The 26206-nt window shown below is 32.4% G+C and overlaps 1 protein-coding gene across 25 annotated transcripts in view; it reads right to left on the bottom strand.

Moving 5' to 3' along the window:
• Positions 1 to 26206, bottom strand: part of LOC145668871 (coiled-coil domain-containing protein AGAP005037-like) — a 1021830-nt gene that overhangs the window by 84758 nt on the left and 910866 nt on the right. For 23 of the 25 annotated variants that reach the window (XM_081737111.1, XM_081737106.1, XM_081737121.1 and 20 more), the window contains 2 exons: positions 14364 to 14468; positions 9419 to 9445 (listed from right to left, as the gene is read on the bottom strand). The exons of 1 other annotated variant lie outside the window; for it this stretch is intronic. In XM_081737111.1, the coding sequence (XP_081593237.1) occupies positions 9419 to 9445; positions 14364 to 14468 (132 nt within the window). The remainder of the gene's footprint in view (positions 1 to 9418; positions 9446 to 14363; positions 14469 to 26206) is intronic. One more of the 25 variants, XM_081737108.1, reaches the window with a different exon arrangement.

A 26206-nucleotide genomic window follows, 5' to 3' on the forward strand; every position in this document is an offset into this window, starting at 1 on the left:
TTGTTCCATGTGTTTCGGAGTTATTCTGAAACATTTCTGTACAAAACTGAAGACTTTTTTACAACAAATTACACAGGTAAGGACAAGTCTTATTCCGAAAATTACACAGGCAAGGGGTTAATAGACCTACTTTTTGTTGTTCTTAATAGTATGTATAAAAATAAAAATATGCCTATCAGAACAAAATTCAAAATAATATTTAAATATATTTTCCGGTATCAGATTCTAATTATATTTATCTCTTCCACTTATCTTCGTGGCTCCCATGAAATCTCTTGCGACCCACCTAGGAGTCGCGCACCCCAGCTTGAAAAATCCTGTTAGACGTACCAGCGACGATAAGAGTTTTACGTGTGTGCTTAAAAGTAAATGACGCCGTTTCATGCCCAACAAAGCTCATGAATTTTCTTGCAGATCAATCTGCTTTCAAAATGAGGTAGGTCAGAGTTCTTTATGCGTTCCTTGTTGGTATAGTGGGTAGTACATTTGCTCGCAGGTTCAATTTACGGTTGAGAGCATCGAATGTATTACAGTGATTTAGATACCACTCTAAAATACAGGTTTATATACCCCGCTGCTCACGAAAGTCTTAAATATTAACCAATGGGAAGTCTTATAAAGTGTACAAATAGTATGTAAGTCAAATTAGAATGTAAATATTTCCAGAATTTGAGTTCTACATAGATGCCTCAAGCACAGTAAATAGCCGAGAATCACATTACAGACTATAAATTGGACTCAAAACCAATTTATCTTACAAGACGACCAATAAACTTGACGAAATATCAACTTGACTAGTTTCTATGTGTGTTATAAAAGAGCATCTCCTTAGCTTTTTGAGGTTCAAAATATTTCACGCGATGGAATTTGATTGCCAAGAGATAACTGAGTGTAGATATAGAACTTCTTGATACTTCCAATTACGCTGACGACTACATAATATATATCTCATACAATGTGTTCAATTTAAAACCGGCTCCAAGGTACCTATATATTCAAATTCAATTTTAAAAACTTCTCAATTTTACATGAAATGTTTGTAAGTTGTTTCATTGTTCTGTTAGTCTTATATATATACTTGGAATGAATGGATGTAAGGGAGTGTGTGGAAGAAAAGAAGGGAAGAATAAAATGTTCTTTTATCTCACATATCCATACTTTGAGGTCGGTTTTAAATTGAACAAGTTCACTTGTGCGTTAACGCTCTGTTATCACGGTAACCAAACACTATTACGTTAAATCATCTGAATCTCCTAATGAGAGAGCATTACTTTTCAGCACGTATAAAAAAAAATATAAAAATTAATGATTCGCAAATTTGTATGCCTCCCTGTTAGACCAAACTATAAGCAACTCGTCGGATTCAAAGCTATTTAGACTATATCGTAGCATGAGAACCAGAGGAACGTAACTCCAAATATGCTGTTTTCATTTTCTTCATGTTTGGACATAATTTTCAAAGCCTCACTTGGTGTAAATTGAACGTAACGCCATCTGTTCTCCTTGTCGATCATCTGTTGTAATGAAACTTGATTACCATCTTATTGAATTCACATCTTTCTAAGAAAATCATATTTTTGTCCTCTCGCCTGTAAACCTACGAAAATGGAGCTACGTTCCTCTGGTTCTCATGCAACGATATGTACAGATCGTTATCAATTTAATAGAAACACATCATATTAATATGACGTTCGGCCACCTTTAGAACTCTGATGCGACGTGGAATGGAGTCATTGAGGTCGTGAATAGTAGCAAGTAGAATATTACATCATTCCGTGTGCAGTCCATTACTCCATTCCGCGAGGGGGGATAAATGCGGAAATCTGGGCTGGATTCGTGTCTCCAAAACGTAAAATAGAAGTTCAACTATATTCAGATACATCGATTAGGCGGCAGGGAAGGCATTCAACTTCATCCAAGCGTTCCTCAAAGTACATCGCAAAAGTTCCAGTTATGTGGATGGGCGAATTATCAACCTGTAATATGGCACCATTGCCCGGAAACACCTGGACTATAGGATGCACACGATCCCCTACAATGGCGACATAATCACTAACAGTGACGCGACCGGTATGCGTCAGCATAGGACCCACTGAAAACTAAAACATTCGGCTCACAGTATCACAGAGTCGCCATGTTTCATGGATTGACGGAGACAGCGGATCATACGCTCCTCTGGGCGTTTGCCATACATAATCACGGCCCGTGTTTTGAAACTAAATCAACAATGACTCTTCGACTATATCACACATTAGTCGAAAATAAATACAATACAATACAATACAATACATTTCCAGTCATCAGCGGTCAATGTTGCATGTTCGTGGCATTCTTGGTGTCGTGCTAAAGTGTGATGGTTCCTTATCAGCGGTTTCGTCTATGCAACTCAATCCCGTACGTCCATGTCATGTAACAGGCGGGGGACTGTGTTGACATGGTGTGAGAGGTGCTGCTTGAGTTAAAATGATATACTTGGATAGAAGAAATGAGAGAGATTAAAGATTTTCAGATATTACTGTTGATATCGAAGAATGCATTGATAAGAGTAAGGAAAAGATTCTTCAATAGCTTTACATAGAGCAGTGGTCGCCAAACTTATCCTCTTCAGTCCTGGCACTAAGCGGTCCACATTTTCTTTTTTGTAACAATTGCTTAAAATATGATGATTGTTGATGTCATCTAATGAACAAGATTAGTAATAAACACAGGTGGGAAGTACACAAACGTTACAAAACAGTTTCTACTACAATGCAAGTGTCAGAATAGAAGCAAAAAAAAATAAAAACCAAAAGGTACACATATATGTACCTATGGACTGAAGAGGTTAGAAGTTTCTGAGCTAATGTACCGTTTTCAAATCCTAACGTAAGCTACCAACCAAAAGAACTACCAACTTAAAAAAATTTAAAAAAAAACTTACATTTGTTTATTGCCTATAAACTTACATTTCTAGTAAATATTAAATCAAACTATCCAAGTTAGCAAATGTCTAATATACATACAAAAAACATAACGTTTAGCAAATGTCTAATATACACACGAAAAACATAACGTTTAGCAAATGTCTAATATACACACGAAAATATAACGCTTAGCAAATGTCTAATATACACAAGAAAAATATAACGTTTAGCAAATGTCTAATATACACACGAAAAACATAACGTTTAGCAAATGTCTAATATACACACGAAAAACATAACGTTTAGCAAATGTCTAATATACACACGAAAAACATAATGTACGCAACCCCACGCGTATACAATCAACTGTGAGATGAGGCTGACAATGGAGTTGCGAGGTAAAAACAAGCAGTCGTCGTCAGCGCCCCTATTATTAGCGTCAGCTCAGTGGAGAAATCAAAGTTAGCCAACTGAAACGTTAACGCAATGTACTAGTAGCTCGCGATCGGCGGTTTGGCGATCACTGATATAGAGTTTAGCTCTATATGAATCAGACACATGGACAATTTGAAAACTTAAAGATAATTTAAAGATACTCAGATAAATTCGCAGAGTGATAGTGGAGTAAAATATCACGCATCTCATCGACAAAAGAAGTAAAAAAGACAAATAAGAAATAAAGAATTTCAAAACGCAACGAAAGACATGCATTATAACCACGATAGAGAACCAGAGGACACAGATTTGTTAGTCAATTCGCCACAAAGAATGAACTAATGTAGCTGGAAGGAAAAGATTAAAATAACGGATAGATATGGAAAGACAGAGTATCTCGACGATATGAGGAAAGAATGGCCATATACGCAGATCAAGCAACTACCACAAAACAAACACAATTAATTTTTTTATCTTTCGCACCAACCTTTAACGGCACTGAATATATGTGCTAACTTTGTTTATTAGTCCATTGATTTATATGGGGAATTATTTTTGTTTTCCTTTAAATTATCTACAACTTAAATAGCTTCCTTTTAACAATTTCCTCTTAAAATCTATTTAAATGCTACTTCAAAATTAAATTTTGTTACACATGATTTTAACATTTGATAATCAAATTTAATTTTATTAACATTAAATTCATGTACAATGCATAATAATTTTGAAAAAGAAAGGGACACTTAACTGGACTAGAAGAAGAAATCAGTAAAATGACATAATTAAAGTTTCAGTTTATTTCAGAGAAAACAAACGAAAATAAAAATTCTCCATATAACTCAATAGACTAACAAGATGGCGCAAGTGCGTATTTACCACCAACAAGTGAGAAGAGAAGAATATTGACACCTAGTACGAATAAAATAAGAATAGAGATTTAACTTATTAAAAGTTAAAACTACCATTCTATTGAAGCGACGAATGGAAATTTTTAGTTGGTACAGTTTCGACAAAGAAAAATAGAGATTTCATATACAAATTATACGTACACAAAATGCTATTTCTTTGTCGATAACTGTACAATGCACGATCCAAAGTTGTTTATAACGTGGATAACCAGAATCTGAATAAAAAAGTTGGAATAAAAATGTCCTTATTCTATTGACCAGATATTTGTTCTATGTTGTTATGTAGGCCTGCATAATCAATATGTAATGTTGTTTGTATACATGCAATCCCATTCGAGCCAAAAATCGAAAAAAAAGCTTCGTACGCGCTTAGATCTATCTATATACAAAATTTGGTTCTATGCGAAAAGTTTATAACACACACACACAAATTATTTTATTATTATTAAAGATATGTTGTGTATATACAGTGTAGATATTTGATTACGTCATTTGTTTCATTTAAAAATGTTTCTATTATTTATCTTTATGCATGGTTCTGATGCTTGCTGCATATTACATGAAATTGTATACTTATGTTTTAAATGCGTAATGTATAATACACTTTGCCCGAAAGAGTTAATCTCGACGCTAGATATCAGAATTTAAAGTAACAAGAATTCGTTGATATTTTAAATAATTTATCGAATTAATAACAATATTTGTATTTATTTTCCCATCTTAATGTATTAGATTTCATACTAAAAATTTGTTGTTGACCTCGCTGTTACGACAACGAACAAATTTCAATGTCGTAATACAATAAAGAATCGTCTGGTAAGGATATTTCCAATTTTCTACAACATAAAATTCGACATATTAATCATTATAAGAATATCTTTGGTTCTAACCAGATTGCTATGAAACTAAATACGTATGCTTAACGTCTGATAGTATATACTTTATTGTACAGTTAGTTTAATATAGTTAGTTTTCTTACATTCAATGTATCATATTTCTCCTGCAACAACAATAGATCATCTTTTGACTGCAATGGCATTTCACTATAGCACTATAAATACATTATATAATGTATTTAGTATTTGCAGAAATATTGGTCCACACAAATAATATTTGTTGTCAAAATACACTCATTTTTTTATTCCGTACAAAGTTGATTACTAAATGATTTATTGTGATTTCAATTTTATGGATGTGTGAACATGTTTCCCTATATCGCTTGTCAAAAAAAAATCATACAGCGGGACACATAGGATACTGAAAATTTTTTAAGCAAAGGTGGTCACAACGGCACATTGTTCGAAAAGTCTTATATCGTTTCTAAGGTAGCCATTTGGGTGCAAGTATGACGACGTCTCTACGTGGATTTTCTATCTAAAAATGACGGAAAAAAAAATATTCAGAAATCAACTTACAGATTCTTTATTTTGGATAGATGTCACATAGAGACGTCGTAATTATCCCACAATGTTTGTCTTGAAAAGAGATTTCAAACAATGTATTATTACTTAGCTTCCATTGCAATTTGAAATTTTTCGATTGCTCCTCGTTTGTCGCTTGAGCGATACCTCTGACTGAATTTTATTACTTCCACGTGTTATCCTTTTGAATTAATGAAATTCGGGTTTGGCAATTTTATTCTATTTTAATCCTATCAATATATATATATATATATATATATATATCGAGGGTAAGTTTTTACATAATTATGTGTTAATTTCAGAAATATTTAGAATTATTAGAATTATTTCAGAAATATGTGTTAATTTCAGAAATTCGCCATTTTAGACAGAAATTGTATAGATATTTAGTTACACCAAAATATCATGCAAACATCTTTCGAACGATAGAATTTAAACCTCTTTGTCATTTAATATTTTGAGTTACCCCGAAAACCCATTTTAGCGACTCCACTGGTTCAATTCTGTTAGTTCATAATGTCGGCCAATCAAATTAATGGAATATAGATTCCAGATTTATATATTTATTTACTTACAAATGTTAAGAAATTCCAAACACACTGCTCGATAATTGCTAGAGAACAAACCATATTGATCCATAACTTTTAGAAGTATGATCCGGGTAAAGTGACAAATACATGACAACATATATTAGTCCAGCTTTATTGTCAAATGATAACTGGCATTCCCCGCCATGTAAAGAAATAGGAGAACATATATTAGTCCAGCTTTATTGTCAAATGATAACTTACATTCCCCACCATGTAAAGAAATAGGACAACATATATTAGTCCAGCTTTATTGTCAAATGATAACTGACATTCCCCGCCATGTAAAGAAATAGGACAACATATATTAGTCCACCTTTATTGTCAAATGATAACTGACATTCCCCGCCATGTAAAGAAATAGAACATGACAAACCAGAAAAAGATTCAAAGAAATATGGAGAGAGGATACGAAAGACAAGTTACCGTAAGTGCAGAGAGTTCTTATCTCATCAGTAAGGCTTATGGCCACCTCAGAAAGACCATCCTTGGCATGCTGTCTATGAAAATGTTGAGGAGAGCCTACGGCATATTGTCCCATTCTTTCTTAAGGATTGTTTTTGAGAGCCTGGAGAATCCAGGTGGTAGATTCTTCTATACGACTAATCATTCGAGAGCATCCATGACGGTTCGATGAGATTAAGGTCTGGGAAATATACGGACCAATCCATACCGTTTATGTACTTACTCTCCAATATTTCTACAAGTTAAGCAGTTCTGCGTGGGTGCGCGTTGGCATCTATATAAACGAAGTTAGGACCGACTGTACCATGGAAAAGACGAACATATCTCTTAGGAATATCTCGACAGAATACCGTTCTCCAATAACAGATTATGCGTAGATATGTGAAGTGGTGTTCATATATTTTTTTCATTATCCCCATCCATACCATAATTTAAAAACCTATCACATTCACGACTGTATTGTGGATGATATCATGGTCCAGTTCTCTTCATATCATATGTTATTCAGAATCACTAGTCGCACAAAACCGTGACTTATCTGAGAACACAACATTGGTTTATCTCCCTTTTCTTAATTACGATGTCCCCTACGTCAGTATAATCTGGCACGACGGTGAGCGGGAATAATGGGAAACACTTCAGTGGCTTGTGGGCATACAACTCAACTGAATGTATTTCAAATTAAGCCACTATGTTGATTCGATCCTGTTGTTACACTCAGTTTGTAACAAGAATCATATCTTTATTTATTTATTGAGTAAGTGATTGAGTAAACAGATTAAGCACCAACAGTCAAAATAGCGTTAGTTCAATTCAATTCAATGCTTCGATATTCTTGTAATGCGAAGAAAGTGCTTCGATACGTGGACGAAAAACCCAAAAACTGAAATGTAGGTAGAAAAATTGATTTTGATTTCTAGAAATATGTGCTAGTAAAAGTCTCCACAGCCTCATTAAAGGTGTCGAAATGATAGCAGCCTGATATATACACAAGAAGAATACGCAAGATGCATAAGAACTTTATTCTTTTTATTATACATAAACGCGTATTATACGAAATTTAAACGTTAACCAACACTATTCAGTCGTCATGAAATGGTTCTGAGGATATATGGACATCAGAGGCCTATTTCTCAAAGCAACAAGTCTTGTATTATGTTTATTAGAAGCTGTCAGATATCATGAAGCATAATAGCATGATTACTAGAATAATAAGAAGGTTATTTCCAAATACTGCAGCTGATACCTCAATTTTTTTCACGATTTTATGAAAGAAAACAAAAATCTCTCTGAACAAAGCAAGTTTTAATTAAAAATAATAATTTTGTAAAAGTTTCGCTAACTACATTTCTTGGCTTCATCACGCAGATTGACTGGTCTGATGAAGCCAAGAGGTGTAGTTAGTTGACGGAACTGTTATACAAGTATTATTTTTAATTAAAACTTGCTTTGTTCAGAGATTTTTTTTTTTTTTTTGTGAAGTTACTAAAGTAAAGCTAACATGAACCAAATAGTTAATGATTTTATGGTATATGTGTGCAATTGTAAAGTATTTGATTTTGAAATATTTCAGACTAGTATCATACGACTAGTAGTTTTAAGAAATAACCCCAAGTACAGGCGAATGTGTGAGCAATACGGACTAGAGTGCTAGATCAATTCCTTTCTTTTTCCAACTAGCCTTGGTACCGATCCTGTTAAACTAATATACACCTTCCACGATCTCCATAGACACGCACATACGTTCCTTTTATAACATTGGTTTCTGGAGTCGGAAAATGGCACTCTTTGATGCACTCATCACACGTGAAACTTCTGAGACACTTTGACCTCGCTTAAGCCAATCAACAACTCTGTCACGTAGATCATGTAGATGAACCAGTCCCGCCATATCCCAACAAATTATTCATTTTGCTCGACAGTATTGCACTGACAACAATAGTATTACACTCGTGAATACCACTTTTTCAGTCAGTGTCGCAGTTTCTTCCAAATACTGATGCTTACAGAACACACTTGCCTCTACCGAGGAGTGAAACGGTTGACTCGTGCCCTCTTCTGTTATATTTATAACAATACATATAAGTTAGGGTAAATATGTGTTTGTTTCTTAGCAATTGTCAAGCAATGTACTTCTTAGATGAAAGGGTGAACCCTGATTTTATTGCCTTCTTTGATCGTTCACGTCACCTGCCTAATGTACTCGAAGTAACACCGTAGACTGCTTTATGTTAATCCCGCTAGGTTATGGGTTAGTGTGTGAAGTTACCACTAACATTTCAGTAACTTGTTGCTGAGTGGTGGTCTCCGGTGTTTTGTGTGGAGAAAGAATGAAGTTGAATAAAATGTAAAAAAAATATTAGTGAAGCCGAGGCTCTTCATTACTATCTAGATGCCGAAGGCATCAGGATTGGCTGCCGATAGGAATATACGACCTTTTAGGATTCCCAAGGCACATTAGATAGCTAATCTTAACAAAATGTGTCAGACTACAGGGTTCCTACTCATCTGGAGAAATCTATTTCCCTGACTTCTCTCTGACTTTCCCTGACCTTTGCCAGAAAAATTCCCTGGCTTTCATGACAGGTGTCGGATGACGTTGATATATAAATAAGGAATATTTATAAATAAGGAATATGAGAACATTTATTCTATAGAGACAAATAGTAATCAATTGCTCATTCGTACATTCCACTTACCTTCCATAAAAATCTGAACATCCCATACTGTGATCATTAATAGAATAGAATAGAATAGAATATTTATTGTCATTAAACAACATTTGTTGCAATAGACATTGTCAGCATATAAATAAATATATACAAAAAAAGTTACAATTTACACTTGTCTTCAAATTCGTTGATACTATAAATAGAATTACTTACAAGAAAAGATTTACAATGTTTTTTGAAATCATTATCACACATCATTCGTATATGCACTGGCAATGTATTATATAGTTTCATTCCTGTATATTTATAACTTCTTTGTGTTATACTTAGCCTAATATAAGGCGTATTTAAGTCATCTTTACGTCTAGTATTATATGAATGGATATTGTTACGATAACCTAAACTGCTCTCATTTTCTTCAACGTAAATAAGACAACTATAAATATATAGAGAGGAAACTGTCATAATTTGTAAATCCGTAAAATATTGTCTACACGATACACTATCAGTTAAACCTTTTATTGCTCTTATGGCTTTTTTCTGCCATTTAAAGACAGCCTGGGCACCTGGTGAATTTCCCCACAATATTATGCCATACTGTAGATGAGAATGAAAAAAGGCATAGTATGCTGCAAGAAACATTGTTTCTGTAACTGATGTTTTCAGTTTACGTAATAAAAATAGCACTCTAGATAATTTCCTGCATAAATTTTCAGTATGTTCACTCCAGTTTAATTTCGGATCTAGATGGATTCCCAGTAGTTTTACGGAATGGTGCATATCTACCTCAGTCATATGATTACTAAGGGAAATATATATAGTCTCTGTTTTAGATTCATTTATATAAAGTTTATTATGCTTTAACCATATAGATGATATTTCAAGCATTTCATTGTTTCTAGTTTTAACACTTACTAAATTCTTACACGTATTTAGAAGAGTTCAGTCGTCAGCATACAATACAGATTTACAAGGTAGAAAACTAGGGAAATCATTTATATAGATAAGAAAAAGTAAAGGTCCTAACACACTACCCTGAGGTACCCCTGCTGTTACATCCAAAAATGTTGATATTTCATTAATAATACGGACAGATTGACGTCTATTACTAAGATAGGACTTAATCAATGACAACTCAGTTCCCCGAATACTATAATAATATAATTTTTCAACTAATATATGATGTGACACCGTATCGAATGCTTTACTTAGATCTATCAATGTTGCACACGTATTTAAATTATTTTCGAAGCTATCTAATATGTGTGATACACTGTACTACGTTTTCTACGGCCTTAATCGTGGAAAGGCCAGATCTGAATCCAAATTGCGAACTGTGGAATATTTTATTTTGTTCAAAGTACATTGATAATTGACTTTTGATGCATTGTTCAAAAACTTTTGAAATAATTGGGACTAATGATATAGGACGGTAGTTATTAGGACCACTTTTATCATTTTTCTTATGTATAGGTACTGTAACTGTCATTTTAAGGCAGTCACGAAAGATTCCATCTAAAAGTATCCAATTGAATAAGTAAACCAAAGGATCAATTATAACATCAATTATTTTTCGAAACAAATTATTAGAAAACCCATAAAGATCTTCACTGTTTGAAGATTTTAATTTGTTGACAATTTGTAAAACAGTCCTGGTATTTATTCTAGTCCACTGAAAATTCGAGTTAACGTTATTTAGGTTTTGCTGTGCTAATAACTAACTAACTAACTCTATGGCCTATGGAACCCGGAGGTTCAATGTCGCGTTCACAAAAGCTCTCCACTGACTTCTATCCTTAGCTAACTGCATCCAGTTTCTAATTTGTATTCCAATCTCTGCGAGATCCATTTTAATATTGTCCTCCCATCTGCGCCTAGGTCTTCCTAATGGTCGTTTTCCGATTGGTCTTCCAGTCAAGACTTTGAAAGCGTTTCTACTTTCTTCCATTCTAGCTACATGACCCGCCCACCTAAGCCTCCTAGACTTCACGACCCTAACAATGTTGGGTAAACCATATAAATTATGTAGTTCCTCGTTATGAAGTTTCCGCCATTCCCCATTTCCGTTCCTCTTGGGTCCGAATATTCGTCTCAGGATCTTGTTCTCAAATACTTTCAGTCTATGTTCTTCCCTCAGGGTAAGTGACCATGTTTCGCAGCCATACAAAACAACAGACATGCTGTGCTAATAAACTACTAAAATTATAGATTTGATTTTCAGAAGAAAAGTCTTCGCTTTTTGACTTATCACTTAATTTCCTTATGTTATTTACAAAATGTTCATTGAATTCATTGGCGGATATTGGTATGGGGTCTTTAATATTGCATTTTCCGATTTCCTTATTGATTATAGACCAAGCGGCTGCACACTTGTTTTTTGAATTGTTTATCCAATTTTCGTTTGCAGTAATTTTTGCTGCTTTAATCTCTTTTCTGTATATCTTTTTAGCAATTTTAAATCTCTCTTTATCTCTAGATAACCCTGTTATATTAGCAATATTATACAATGTGATTAGTCTATCCCGCTGAGATCTAAGATGTGGCGTGTATCAATTAGGAACTGTTTGTGAATGTTTACTTCCGTAGGTGGTATACCTCTTAATTTTTTCTGGACAACATTCATTTAAATATAGAATCAAAGTATTTATAAACTTGTGGAAAGCTTCGGAAACATTGGCACATTCAGAAAATAAATTTTCCCAATTAAGATTCCCTAATGTATATCTCAGATTTTGTATGTTAAGTTCACCTAACAGTCTGAATCGTTTAATTACTGGATAGGTAGCGTTCATATGTGACATCACAGGGAACAATAGCCATACACCTTCATGGTCAGACAACAAAGGTTGTACAGTACCACATAACAGGCTAGTTTTGTTTTCATTAGTAAAAACATTATCTAAACATGCAAAGTTTCTTGTGGGCTGATCATTAATATAATAAAAGTTATGGGACCTAAGAACATCACATAATAGTGCTTTATTGGGTGTACTAATAAGGACGTTAACATTTATATCGCCAATATAGAATATTGTATGATTTTTGTATTTATAAAGATAGCTGTTCAATTTCTCCCAACCACTAAGAAAAATATGCATATCTGAATTCGGTGTCCGATACAACGTAATAACTATTACTCTGTTTGTTTAAGTAACACACCATCTACATATACCTCAAAATGTTGTTCTATGCAAAAACAAGTTAAGTCAAGAACAGAGTATTCAATACCTATACCATTTTTTACATAAATGCCTACGCCACCGTGTAATCTTTTATCCCTACAGAAAATAGTAACTAACCTGTAACCTGTTGGCGTATACATGTAAATTTCATAACTTGTGAGCCAATGTTCGTTGACACATAAAATATCACAAGGAAGAATGCCTAAAACTAACTCAAGTTCGGCTAGTTTGTTCCGTATTGATTGCCAATTTAAATGAAATAGTAATAAATTTTGCCTATCTATATCATTATTACAATTTTGAAAAAAAGTTGCGATTGTTTTTCACATCCGGCCCCACATAGTATTCAGTATATTTATGGAGTTGGGTGTATTCAGTTTCCCTGAACTAACCATGGCATTCTTATTGCTACCTTAAATTTAGATTTGCCATAAAGATCACTATCAATTATTTCACAAATCATGTTGCTCAATATTCTTTTCCCTTGTTGGTTGAAATGCATGCCATGTTTCGCGTACATCTCCCTATTAATATCTACGCACAAGAAAGAAAGAAAGAAAGAAAGCAACAAAGAAAAACATCAATAAAAACTAAATATGTATTATAATGGTTGGCTGAGTTGAAATTTGTGTAAAATTAATGTTAGAAAAATAATTTTATAAAATTTCCCTGACTTTTCTTCCTTTTCCCTGAGTTTCCCTGATCTGCACCATTTTCCCTGAGTTTCCCCTGACTTCCTTGATCAGTAGGAACCCTGGACTATATTTGTATTAAAATATAAACTGTATATTCTTTGCAGGCTATGGCTTTCTTCCTTTACATGATGATACAAAATATCCTCTAAAACTTTCAATAATTTCAATGTTGAAAGAAAGGAAGAAAAAAATAAGATTGAAAAGCTGATATAAAATATTCTCTAAAACTTTCCACAATTACAACGTTGGAAGAAAAGAAGAAAGAAAAACAAATAAAATTATTTTTCAAAGTAATCGTTAGATGTAAATTTCATATCTTCAATGCATTATTTAACTCCATGCAATAAATATGCTTACATTATTAAGAACTTTCTAAACTTTCCTATACACATACAGACACTTAATTACAGTCGTAAACATGCTAAGAATGCATTTCAAATACAAGATCAAAGTTATTTCATGAACATGACGAAATTACGTATTTTAAAGTGATACTGGCAATTATGAAACTTTTTTTTTTTTTTTAGTTTAAAATAAAATAGCTGCTTGTTATTTGATTATCTAAGAATTATGAAAGAATTACATATATATATAGCACGTCATCACACTGACAAAATACTTTAGAACTATCAGTTTGATAGTAAGTAGGTAACAGATAATGTCGGTATTGCTAAATATAATATTGAAGATAGTAATTAATACAGAAAATAAGTTACGTACAAGCATATGTATATAAAAACTTACAAGGAAATTCCAAAGCGTAATTGAAAACTGTACCCTTAAGCAATTTGAGAGGGCATATTATTATTTTTTTTTTTCTAATGATAAAAATGTGATCAATTTCCCGTGTGGTTTTTAAATTTAAAAAATGCAGAAGAAAATGCTTCAGTCAATTAAAGGGGGGATTACTCAAGTGAATTCAAGCTTCTTTTTTTTTTTCAAAGCATCTACAGAAACATTTTACGCACAAGAGTACATACATATACACACAAAAGATATAAAGAAGTTGAAGAAGATGAATATAAATCAACTGAAAATAATTGATTTATAAACACATGACAAAAATGCGAAAAAAATAGGAAACTATAATCCTACCGAGTAGCATCATACGGCACACCAGGATACTGCCGATTTTGAGGAAGCCTCCCCGTCATCTTCATACCATATAGATTGTATGAGTCCTCTAGTAAGTCTGTATCACTAGTATCAAAAAAGACTCAGTGAATATTCACCCTCTTCTAACTGTTGAAATTCAATACTGGACAATATTTAGGTTTTTTTTTTCTCCCTAAGGTGCATACTTATTTACTTCAAACTACTTCTGTTAGTTTAGCAACAACATTTTAGAGTACAATAACAACAACAAGAAGCCCTTTTCGATAACATATAAATCTACATGTTATTTAACTGCGTACAAAATGAGAAAAATATATATCTATATACACAATATAGTATATTTCGGTAGAAAGTGTTCAGCCTACAAGTACATAACATTTCCAAAAAGAAACTTATACACCTTTGTTACACATTACACATGGTAAAATCTACTGCATGCAAAAGAGAGAAAGAGAGAGCAAGAAGAAATTGTTTTTACTAGAAGTATACATTCATTTCGAATAGAAATTTCCCCCATTAATAGTTTACGTAACAGCGGAAGAAGATACATATCTAAAGCTGTATATCAACGTCAGCATTACACGAAAGGATATTTGAAGCGTACGTCTACAAAAAGGTTTAATACAATAAACATGCACATTGTTTTGCAACAGGAGATAGAGATGGAGACACATTGGTCAGTATAATACATGAAAAACAAACAAAACAAAATCTTCATATTCTTTAACGACAAATAACGTTGAAACAGAAATGATGTTATCTTGATTGCTTTATTTCAAAACATATATCGTTTGTATTGCTATCATTCAATATAGTGTGTTCAGAAATTTAATCACCGAACTCCGAGAGGTGATATCTTACATTAAATGACAGGAAAAAAAAAGTTATAATAAATATCGGTCGAAAAACACTTTCTTTCTCAGTTATAAACTACCAAAATGTACATCACGTGTTAAAATGCTCTGGCTTGAAAACTACGAGACCTATAGCAAGGGTTCATGGAATTATACTGGAGCTATCTAAATATCCATGTTTAAGAATCCTCCAATAGCAAGGGTTCAAGGAATTAGGCAGGAGCTAGTATGTGCTCTTTCTAAATATCCATGTTTTACAATCCTCCAGTAGCAAGGGTTTAAGGAACAACGTAGGAGCTAGTATGCGCTCTATCTAAATATCCATGTTTTACAATCCTCCAATAGCAAGGGTTCAAGGAATTACTAAGTACGCGCTCTATCTAAATATTCATGTTTTACAATCCTCCAGTAGCAAGGATTCAAGGAATTAGGCAGTATGCGCTCTATCTAAATATCCATGTTTTACAATCCTCCAGTAGCAAGGGTTTAAGGAATTCGGCAGGAACTAGTATGCGCTCTATTTAAGTATTCATGTTTTACAATCCTCCAGTAGCAAAGGTTCAAGATATTAGCCAGGAGCAAGTAGGTGCTCTATCTAAATACCCATGTTTTACAATCCAAGGATTCAAGGAATTAGGCAGTATGCGCTCTATCTAAATATTTATGTTTTACAATCCTCCAGTACCGACGAAACAAATGTTCAATTAGTATTTAAAAGTGTATCCCCGTACTCCAACTGCGTTTATATAATTTGTTTCACCGTTACCGGGAGATTGTGAAACATGGGTATTTAGATAGATTGCATATTAGTTCCTGTATTATTCTTTGAACTGATTGCAATAGGTTTCTTAATTTTCAAGCCAGAGCATTTTAAAACGTAAAAATTCGCATTCTGAAAGAAGGTGCTTTTCGACCATGTCTATAATAACATTTTTTTTTCATTTGATACACGGTAAAGAATCACCTGCTGGATAGTTATTTTGTCGTATTCTATATTGTTTCCTATACATGAAATGTTAGTAAAGTAGAAAAAGATTTCTGTATCCTGATTTTTAAATAAAATACTATTAAGGAGCGAATTGACATGTACAGTCGCCAATATAATAATCTCTTCCTCCCTATTAGATTTCCGTTGAACACATAGTTTTCTTTTAAGTAGATTCTTTCTTTCGTAATTTTCTCTAATTTACAAAAACTGTACTTAAATTTGTCCATCTGTACTAAAGGGATAAACTACTGTTCTTTATATATATATATTTGTAGTATTATAGTAATAAAATATGAAATGAAATAACAGATTGACTTATCAACATTAACTACATTATATTACATTCCGTTCATATGATGCTGTATTGAATTTATTGCAAAAATCAAATAAAGCACAAGTACTTTCGTTTTGTTATCGAAAAAATAATCTTGGAGCTTGCATTATTTAATTTTGACAAGAATTGTCGAATAATAGTAACATTTTCTATTGTTGAGAGATTAACAATAGCAACAAAATATATATATATATTTAAAAAATCAGTGTTCAGATGACGGAAAAGAATTTTGAATTTAAAGCAAAAGGGAGGATATGTTAATGATGAGAATTAGTCACAGAGAATGATTTGCAATATGTAAAAAATACTAAACTTTTCTAAGATAATTTATCACCATACTACACTTCTGGATATGAAAAATGCTGGAATAGCAGAATAAAACCTCATAGCTTAACTTGTAAGGACTCGAATCCCAATCTTCCCTCTGCTGGGCGAATGTCTACCACTTAAACCACTAGCGAAACAATTAGTTCTTTATGTTCTTATTCCTCAAGACCTCGCTAATCAAGCATCTTCAGGCATTCACTATTTTGTGAATATTCATACATACTGGTATTGTATAGCAAAATAAAATAGTAATTCAACTTTTGAACGTATCTCACAGTATTACATTATACAATAATTTATGTTCCAAATAATAATTGCGACAAATTACTAGAGCACTTAGTTTTAAAATTTCATGCAATTACCTTAAGTAGAATATCTGTTCTATCTTCTTAAGTGCAATTTTTTTATTGCGTATCCGAAAAATGAGAAGAGCCGCAACATTGTCACGACATATTACAGTGTATGCGTTATGCAATATAGGTTTTATTATTTGTAAAGTCAGATGACTATATACACAGAATAATAGTTTAAAATGCCCCCTTTACAAGACATGGAGGTCCAAGGACTGTGCATGAAGGTTGTAATGCTCCGCTATTGTACATCTACACCATCGCATTACAGGATATTCTGAAGAAGGGTAATAAGAGTTCTGGTCCGCATCATATGATGTTAAAATTAAAATGTAAGAAAACTTTTTTCGAATCGTTATTAAATAATAGTCGAATTGAGGATGTACGTGTAAATTAGTGTTTTGTGCTGGATAATTTAGATTAAATATGCAGCTCTAAATTAATCAAAGCCTCGGATCGACATGTAAATTGCAAAGTCCAACTGTATTGTAACAATAATTTGCCTCTGATGCCGTATGCAGTTAAGAAGATATATATAGGTGAGAAACAATATTTTAGGATTTCAAGTTATGAGTATATCGAATATCTAATGTTATCTTTTGGAAACAGCTCGATGGAATCTAATGTTAAGTAATGTTGGAATATGAATTATTTTAATGTGATGAAAAGTATTCGACGATTATGAATGTATAATGAATATTAATGATAATAATACTTGAAATGTTTTAATGTAAGATATAATTTAGAAGAAGCTGTTCAAAAGTTAGAAAGAATTCGATTAAAATAAAGTAATCCTATGTTATTTTGTTTGTACCTATACTGCGTGATCAGTATGATAAATCATGTGGTGTTATGCATAGATTAACTATCTATTCGCCAATTATCAGAGGTTATATCAAATGTTGTAATCCTGTACTATACTGTTGGAGTTTCTCATCAGCACACCGAACCAACAAATTTCTTTTACAAGGAACACGTACCTGTGTGTGTGACAAGGTGCATTTGGTCCGTAAATTGTGCAGTAATCATTTAGTTTAATGATATTCCAATTCTGTTTCTGTATGCTTCGATAGACAGTTATATACTAGTAAATCAATGCTATTGCATAATTTATTAGAAAACTTCTAAGTTGAAATTTCAAATAGTTGTAGAATTTAATATTACACATGAAATTTGGAATTACTTGGTTATTTTTATATTCCGAAATAAATCATTTGGAAGATAATATGGTGGCAAAAGATGATAGGGGAGAGAGAATCTCTCCCGAATAGTTTAAACTTTAGCAATTCATTTTATTAATTATTCCTTCCTTCTCAATAAAATTTTATAATTATTTACTGTTTTACCTGCTATGTTATTTTAATCTTTCAAACTCGGCTTTCGAAGGTTAATAAGATATTTTCCAAAAATATGCACCAACTTCTAAATCACTATGTTAATACACATATATATCTTTTTTTCGTTTCGAAAACAATTTATTATTTTTCTGTAATTTCAATTTTAACATCTTGAGATGCAGATCAAAAACCAATTGTAATCCAAATTTAAAATTCTGGGATACGGATTAAAATCCAAATTGTAGTTCACGAACATCTAGTAATGCGCTAGGTACAGGTATATTTTAGTGGCGCATTACAGACTCCCGCTTGTCCAAAACATGATAATAAATACGGAGACGAATCCAATTAAATTCTTAAATTTTGTCGATAGAATTTGTATCTGTATCATTGATGATAAACAGATTTAAACAAAATTACGTTACTTGAGTTTTAATTATAACTATTATAATTACAGATTGTATATTAATGTAACTCATTAATACATTTTTATATACTTTGGTACTACACTATTCATACTTTCACAAACGTTAACTCTCATGTCTCCTAGAATCTGTTCATCTTCTATGTCTCACTTTCCCTAAGCCATTTTGAGCGAGGGTGGCGACTCCGTTGCATCGGGCCAAAGCTTAGCACAGTTCTCACGAAGGAATCTCGGAAGTCTCATCGTAGAACTGCGATAATTAAAAAGAAAGCTGTTTCAATCGAAAAGAACCTAGGAACTGTTTCGAAGTCATTGAATTGCAAGGAAGTTGGGACCCAAACTAACATCTTATAGACGTCTACTTGCAGAACACGACAGCGTTTAACAGTTAATACAGAGGTTCGTATCCAGCTAAAATCAATATTTAACATCTTGTAAAAACAGTACATTATAGTATTACCGTGTAACTTGGCAACTTCCAACCAGGGATTGGAAGTTGATGTGGTGCATTACAAGGTAAAGCTACGCACTTTTTCAATTTAGGTGCTCAAGAAGACGATGTAGTGAGCGTCACACTCCGGGCCCGTTACTCTCCAGGGTGCCCCAGGTACCCGCTGCACAGAGATTACGCGAATCTCAGAGTCATATTAGAACAAGGATAGAATCAGAAAAATTTTCCACTTTCATCAGAGATCGAACCCCGGCCGCCTAGGTGGCAGCAGATACTTTATCGACTACGCTACCGCAGCTTTCAGAGTAGTGGATTATCTGAACAAAATAACTGCACAATGATATCTAGATTTTCTGTCATTCTATTATGTGTTAGATTCTTTTCATATCTTGAAGTGAAAAATTTTCGAGTTTACATATCATGATATTATGATGCAAATACATTATGCAATGCAAAGTAGTGAACACTGTGATTGGATGATAACATACGTTATGTTCTATTTTAATAAACGATACGAAATAATATCAAATCTAAACTATTTTAGCTTGAAATATAAATTTGCATTTACATATGCAAATAAATCTACTTCTTAATAATCACACTCGTACATATGAAATTGGATACTGTCCACTCATTTCTGTTTCAGCTTATAAATTGGAATATACACATCAGTATTATAAAATTAATACAGCTCCTGACCAATTCTTTGTTAATCTATATGCGTATACCATATTTTAATTTTCGTTATTTAGTTCTTCTTTTTTCTTCTTTTTTTTTTTAATGTAGCTATATATATATATATATATATATTTCAATTTCAAAGCATGTCAAAATTGAACAAACAATCTTCCTCACTACGAAAAGCTATTATTTAGTTAGTTGCTTCAAGAGGCATGTTAATCTTATTAATTTTTAAAGTGTTATTAATTGAACTGTGTACAACTTGCATTTTGTATTAATTACCGTGAGTTAACATGTTTTAATATTTATTACTTTGTTTTGACAATTTAAGTCTTTGGACCAAACCGAACTTGAAAAGAAACTTTAAATTGTTAATTCAGGGGACACCTAAATAATGAATTATTTTAAATTATGAGTTGCAAGCTTGAAACAAATTACAAACAATAAACTACAGTTCTGTCTTCTTAATCAATACAATAGTCAACTTTAAGATCTAGAACTTTCGATTGATAGAATTTCCAGATTTCTCCTCTCTATATAAACTACGTTTCTTTATTCACGGTTCCTCAAATACTGTCCTAGTATATCTAAACGTAACTTCAGACTTTATACATAAAACATTCTTTAACTTTTGGATGTGAGTTCCACCATTTCTCTGAGAGATATAAAGATAAACGTTTAGTGATATCTCCGTTAATTTTACAAAAGTTTATGGCACAATAAGGCTTATTCGCAAGTTGCTCTGCTCATAATTGTCTCCAAACAGATATTTCAAACACATTTTTTTCTAAATTTATTTAGAATTTCAATGTAAGCATCAATTCAGAAATGATTATTTTTCTACACATTTAGCAGACAATGTTCATTAGTTTTTATGTACTTTCCTCATGCCTCAGATGTTATACATACTCATACTAATAGTTAATATCCACGCTACTCATATGTTTATGCTGAAATTTTTAATCTACGTAGTTACTGAATTCACGAGTTTCAATTGAGAAGTCTGAGCTGCAGTTTTAGGCGCTAGTACTGGTTTTAATTTCATTTTCTTAGATTTCTCCATTTAAATACTGTATTTTAAATCCTTTTTCCAATAATTATCATTGTACTTTTACATCTTTTTATTGATTTAAACGAGCATTGTTGTCACAAGTTTGATATTTCATAAAATCCTCATATAATTTTGCATTATTTGAAGCAAAACAATAATTATAAAACTTTTTCCAACAAAAATCTTCAACTCACTTCAACCTAACATCTGTCAATATGTTTCACGGTCTAACTCCAAAGATTAACATCAGATCCTAAAGAAACTTATGTGCAACCACCGGGTGGGTACATTTCGTTTAAAAGGATCATCAAAATAGGTACATCTACTTATGCACATACCCACAAATATTGAAACGGGTATGAATTGACAATCTCTTCGTTTTCTTGAAGTCGGTTAAAACTCTCCTTTAAGTATGTCTACTCCATCAAGTACACTTGTCTCTAATCTTTTCTTTCTTTATAAAGTCATATCCAAAAGACATCGCACAATATACTAGTCCGCAGTTAATGAAAGAAACAAAACTTTTTTTTTAAAATTTCATTACAGGAGATTTAGAAGTATGTAATTTTATTCACGGCAACAGTATGGATATACAGCACTGTTAGGATAAACTTAAATATCTATCTTCCTTTGAATAGAACGTCATTAAAAATATTATAAATTTATTTAATATCGCAGTTATTAAATATGAGACTATACAAACTCTACAATTCTTCAGTTAAATGAGCGTATGACAAATCAGACAATGTACAAATTTACGTATTACAAATATAAATTAAGTACACCAACCTACTTTAGAATTTATTCAGAAAAATTTTTAAATATAGATGTGAAAGCGAGTAGGATGTTATCAAGTGGATCGAATATCAGACAAAAAGAACAAACCACTTCACAACACATGCAATGTATGGTATGTAAATTATTATAATCTCTCTTCAACCTACGTTCATATTCTGATCTGAAGAAAACAGAATTTCAATAACAAATTTATGTACAGATTGGAAATATATTAGTGAACGAATTACAATCATAAAAAAAATCAAGCTACATAACAGGAATATCTACGCAATGAAAGAACAGGTAATGAATACAATACGACAACTCTCAGAGATACTTTCACTGCCAGATTATAAATTTACATAGTAACAAATGCACAAATAGCCATTGAGATGTTAGAAACAATTAAACAGAAAGAAAAGAATTGGATAGAACTGATGTTACTACCAAAAGGAATATATATGTATATTATATCAAATTAATTAAGAATAAACAGCTGCTTTACTGTAAAAACTAAGAACAACTACGATTAATGGACAGTAACAATTATTTAATGGATAATAAAGTCTCGATTAACGTATGGAGTAAACAGAACTAGAAGAAAAATGGGCCATTGTTGAACGATAAGCCATTTATATACAGAGTGTTTGAAAACAACACCGACAACGTTTGGGAGGTGATTCCTGACACCAAGATAAGACAAAAAGTATAGACCAACCTGGGTGCACAAATGTTTCCTTTCGGAGTTATAGGCTGCCGAAAACATGAAAAAAAATGAACTTTAAAGGCTTATAGCTCCAAAATTATGGGATATACCGTTGTTGGGTCAAGACTTCCCTTAGGAACTAATATGAGCGTTATCCAAAAATACATGTTTCAGAATCCTAAAGTATTTAACGCAACAATTTTCATAGAGGGAGTTTGGCTACGGGCATATAATTTGAAGAACTCACCAACTATATTTAAACAAATTGTTGCGGAAGTACCGCAGGATTCTGATATTTGGATAGGGCACATACTAGTTCCTAAGTGAAGTCTTGACCCGACTACGGTAGATCCTATAGTTTTGGGACTATGGACCTTTAAAGTTCATTTTTTCATGTTTTCGGCAGCCTATACATCCGAAAGGAAGCATCTGTGCACCCAGGTTGGTCTATACTTTTTGTCTTATCTTGGTGCCAGGAATCATCTCCCAAACGTTGTCGGTGTTGTTTTGGAACACCCTGTATAATAAGGTTTTTTCTTAATGCACTACCAAAGTACTAAAATAGCTTCTTCAACAACTACAACTTCTTTCCATTTTCTGTAATTCAAAGTACAACACAAGAAGATAAAATTAAAAGCAAATAGAACCTTTAGTTGATCATAAAAGAACTAGCTTCGCGTTCTCAGTGGGATCCACTTGAATATAAAGAAAGAAATGTCAGAAAAAGAAAGAAAAACTTATGAATGATGAAAACAAATACTCATTTTGAAATTTTTACCTGCATTTAATTACCTATACTAGTTGTAACTTAAACTACCAACAATACTATGTAAATTGTTTAGAAATAGAAATAGCTTAGTCTCAACACAGCTTCTAAAGGTTTTTTAAAAATATATTTTCCATTGTAACAAATTATTTTAAATTGTCATAAATTCTTTAAGTGTATTAAAGTGGTTTTACAACTATAGTTTACATGTTCTTTGCAGAATTATTACTAAAATTATCATATTAAGATTTTGATAATTGGTATTACCATGAATATATATAAAAGTTATATTTTTTAACAGTATTTTCGAATTTATTATTATTTGCTCTAACTTTGATTATATCACAAATAAAAATATACTTAAATTAGAGATTAATACATCTTAGTTGATGTGAAATCTAGAAAAGAATAGCTATTTCTGGACGTATTGTTTGATTAAAATTTGTATCATTCAAGATACTGTATATACTATATTTTCAATATTGAGATGTAATCAAAATTATAGGTATACGGTACCTTACTGAAACACACATCAAAGATTTTTAAATTTCTTTAACATTATTACCTATTAAAACTACGAGATTATTATAGTTCTTCCAAGTCATATTTTTAGACATTTTATTTATATCATTTATAGATCTCTTGGTATTTTAATTTAAATGTCAATAGATTATATTTTGATATTTTAATGAGTGTGTAAATTATGGATTAATGAATAAAAGGGATGGGCTTGGTATTTTAGTACTCTCTTTAAAAAGTTTCTATTAATGTTTTGTATTTGAATTTGCATTTTAAAGATAATATTACAATCAATAATACACAGTGTTTCAAAAAAAAAAAAAAAAAAAATAAGGAAATGAGTGTTGTTTGAATGAGCGTGGCCTAGAGTTTCAGAAAATCGCCGTTAGATATCAGTAAATGTGTCTTCTCAGTTTGCAGTCAGTCAGAAGTAAGACGGCGTCCGCTCAACAGAAGGCGTTTTGTGTGCTGCAGTTTGCAAAGACTGAGTCACTGATTTCGGTCCAACGTGCTAATCTTCGGCGTTTTGGCTTTGGTCCGCCTGCACCCAAAAGCATTTGTCATTGGTATCGCCAATTTGAAGAGATAGAATGCTTGTGCAAAGGTAAGAGTCCAGGTCGGCCTCGCTGACCTAAGTTTATGATGAATTTAGCTATCGCCTAGATGTTGTTCGTGCTACTGCTGGTGGACACATAGAACATTTGTAACAGCATAGCTAAAACTTGAAGATTTTTATGAGTATTTTGCAACTTATCCCATTTTTGTAGTATGGTTTTATCAATACACATGGACTTTTAAAATCAGGTCATTCTTTTTGAAACACCCTGTATATTATAGAAATATTATATTGTATTGTCATTTTAGATGTTTAAGTTAATTTGGCGATAACGCACACATAGAAGTACTTGATGGAGAAGTACATTCATTAACAACAATCCATTTCCCTTTATAAAAATATATACAGGTATTACTTTACAGATGCTAGATTTTAGGTATAGTTTTAGAAATCATCTGAAAGGCGAACAGTTTCCACATTGTTCCATTAATTTCCAGCCACATTACAAACTTCATTGAAATAATAATACTAATAATCAATGTTTATTGTGATATACTCAAATGGGAATGATTATGTGTAAGATATATGTATTGGGAATGCTACCAAAATTATTTGAAGGATCTAATAAGTTTCAGAGTACCTATCAACTGATTCGATTGCCCAAGAAACTTGGACGTCTAACGATACTCAAACAAATGCTAGTCATCGAATCCTATTCAATGTTAGAAATCACCTCACCGAAGACCAGCTTTATAGCATCCTAGATTTTTTTTAACCTACCCACACATCTCTTTCCTAAAGATACGTTTCTCACGTAAATGACATTTATCACTTGTTTAAAGTGTTTTGTTATCTATACGATGTTAGCCGGATTTTTTTTCTTTCTGTTTTTACAAACCAAAAGCAAATGTTGACATCTGCAAGCTGACATACAACTTCTACATCCATAGTACAAACCAGCACATTATTCTTTTATATATTTCGTAACTTGAAATTCTTTCACATTAATCGTGACACTAACAGATTCTGCATCAAGTTTCAGTTTGAGATAGGTTTAGCGTTCTTATGCAATACTGCGGGTTAGGAAGGCGGTATCTACTATTAACGTGGGTCCCGATCCGAACAACGAGCGGGGCATGAATCCCATACAGTTGGTAGGTGCACAAAGGGCATCATACAAGATCAACCTTCACAATATCGGTCGTTCCTCACAACACAATTTCGCTTCCACGATAGTTGGATTACAGGAAGATTTATTGCATCAAGTAAAATTATGTACTTCGTGTTCATCATTAATTTTTTCAAAGAACATTATTTCTTCGTCAAATTTGTTCTTATTTGTTATAACTAAACATAAGAATTATAATTTATCCAGTTCCTTGATATTATTGTTGCTATAATATTGTTAACTTTGTATCCATTCATACAACTTCTATTCACTTAAAATAATTGCACTTTTTTTTTATTTATTCACTTGTTACTTCTTGCGATTAAAGGAAACAACAACAACAAAAAAACTTTTCTATATGTGACCTTTACCCTCTCCCCCCCGCAAAGTCACCGTGAACTTCTCCTCAAAGCCATTAACTCCACGAACACTTTAGGTGAAACAGTAATTTGTTTCTAACATGCCCCTAACACGAAAGGTACACTATATATTGTCCTATTAACATAGTTCCAGAAGCTATATTACATTCTTTC

This window comes from Thermobia domestica, chromosome 13, assembly GCF_964235325.1.
Source record: "Thermobia domestica chromosome 13, izTheDome1.hap1.1, whole genome shotgun sequence".
Lineage (NCBI taxonomy): Eukaryota > Metazoa > Arthropoda > Insecta > Zygentoma > Lepismatidae > Thermobia > Thermobia domestica.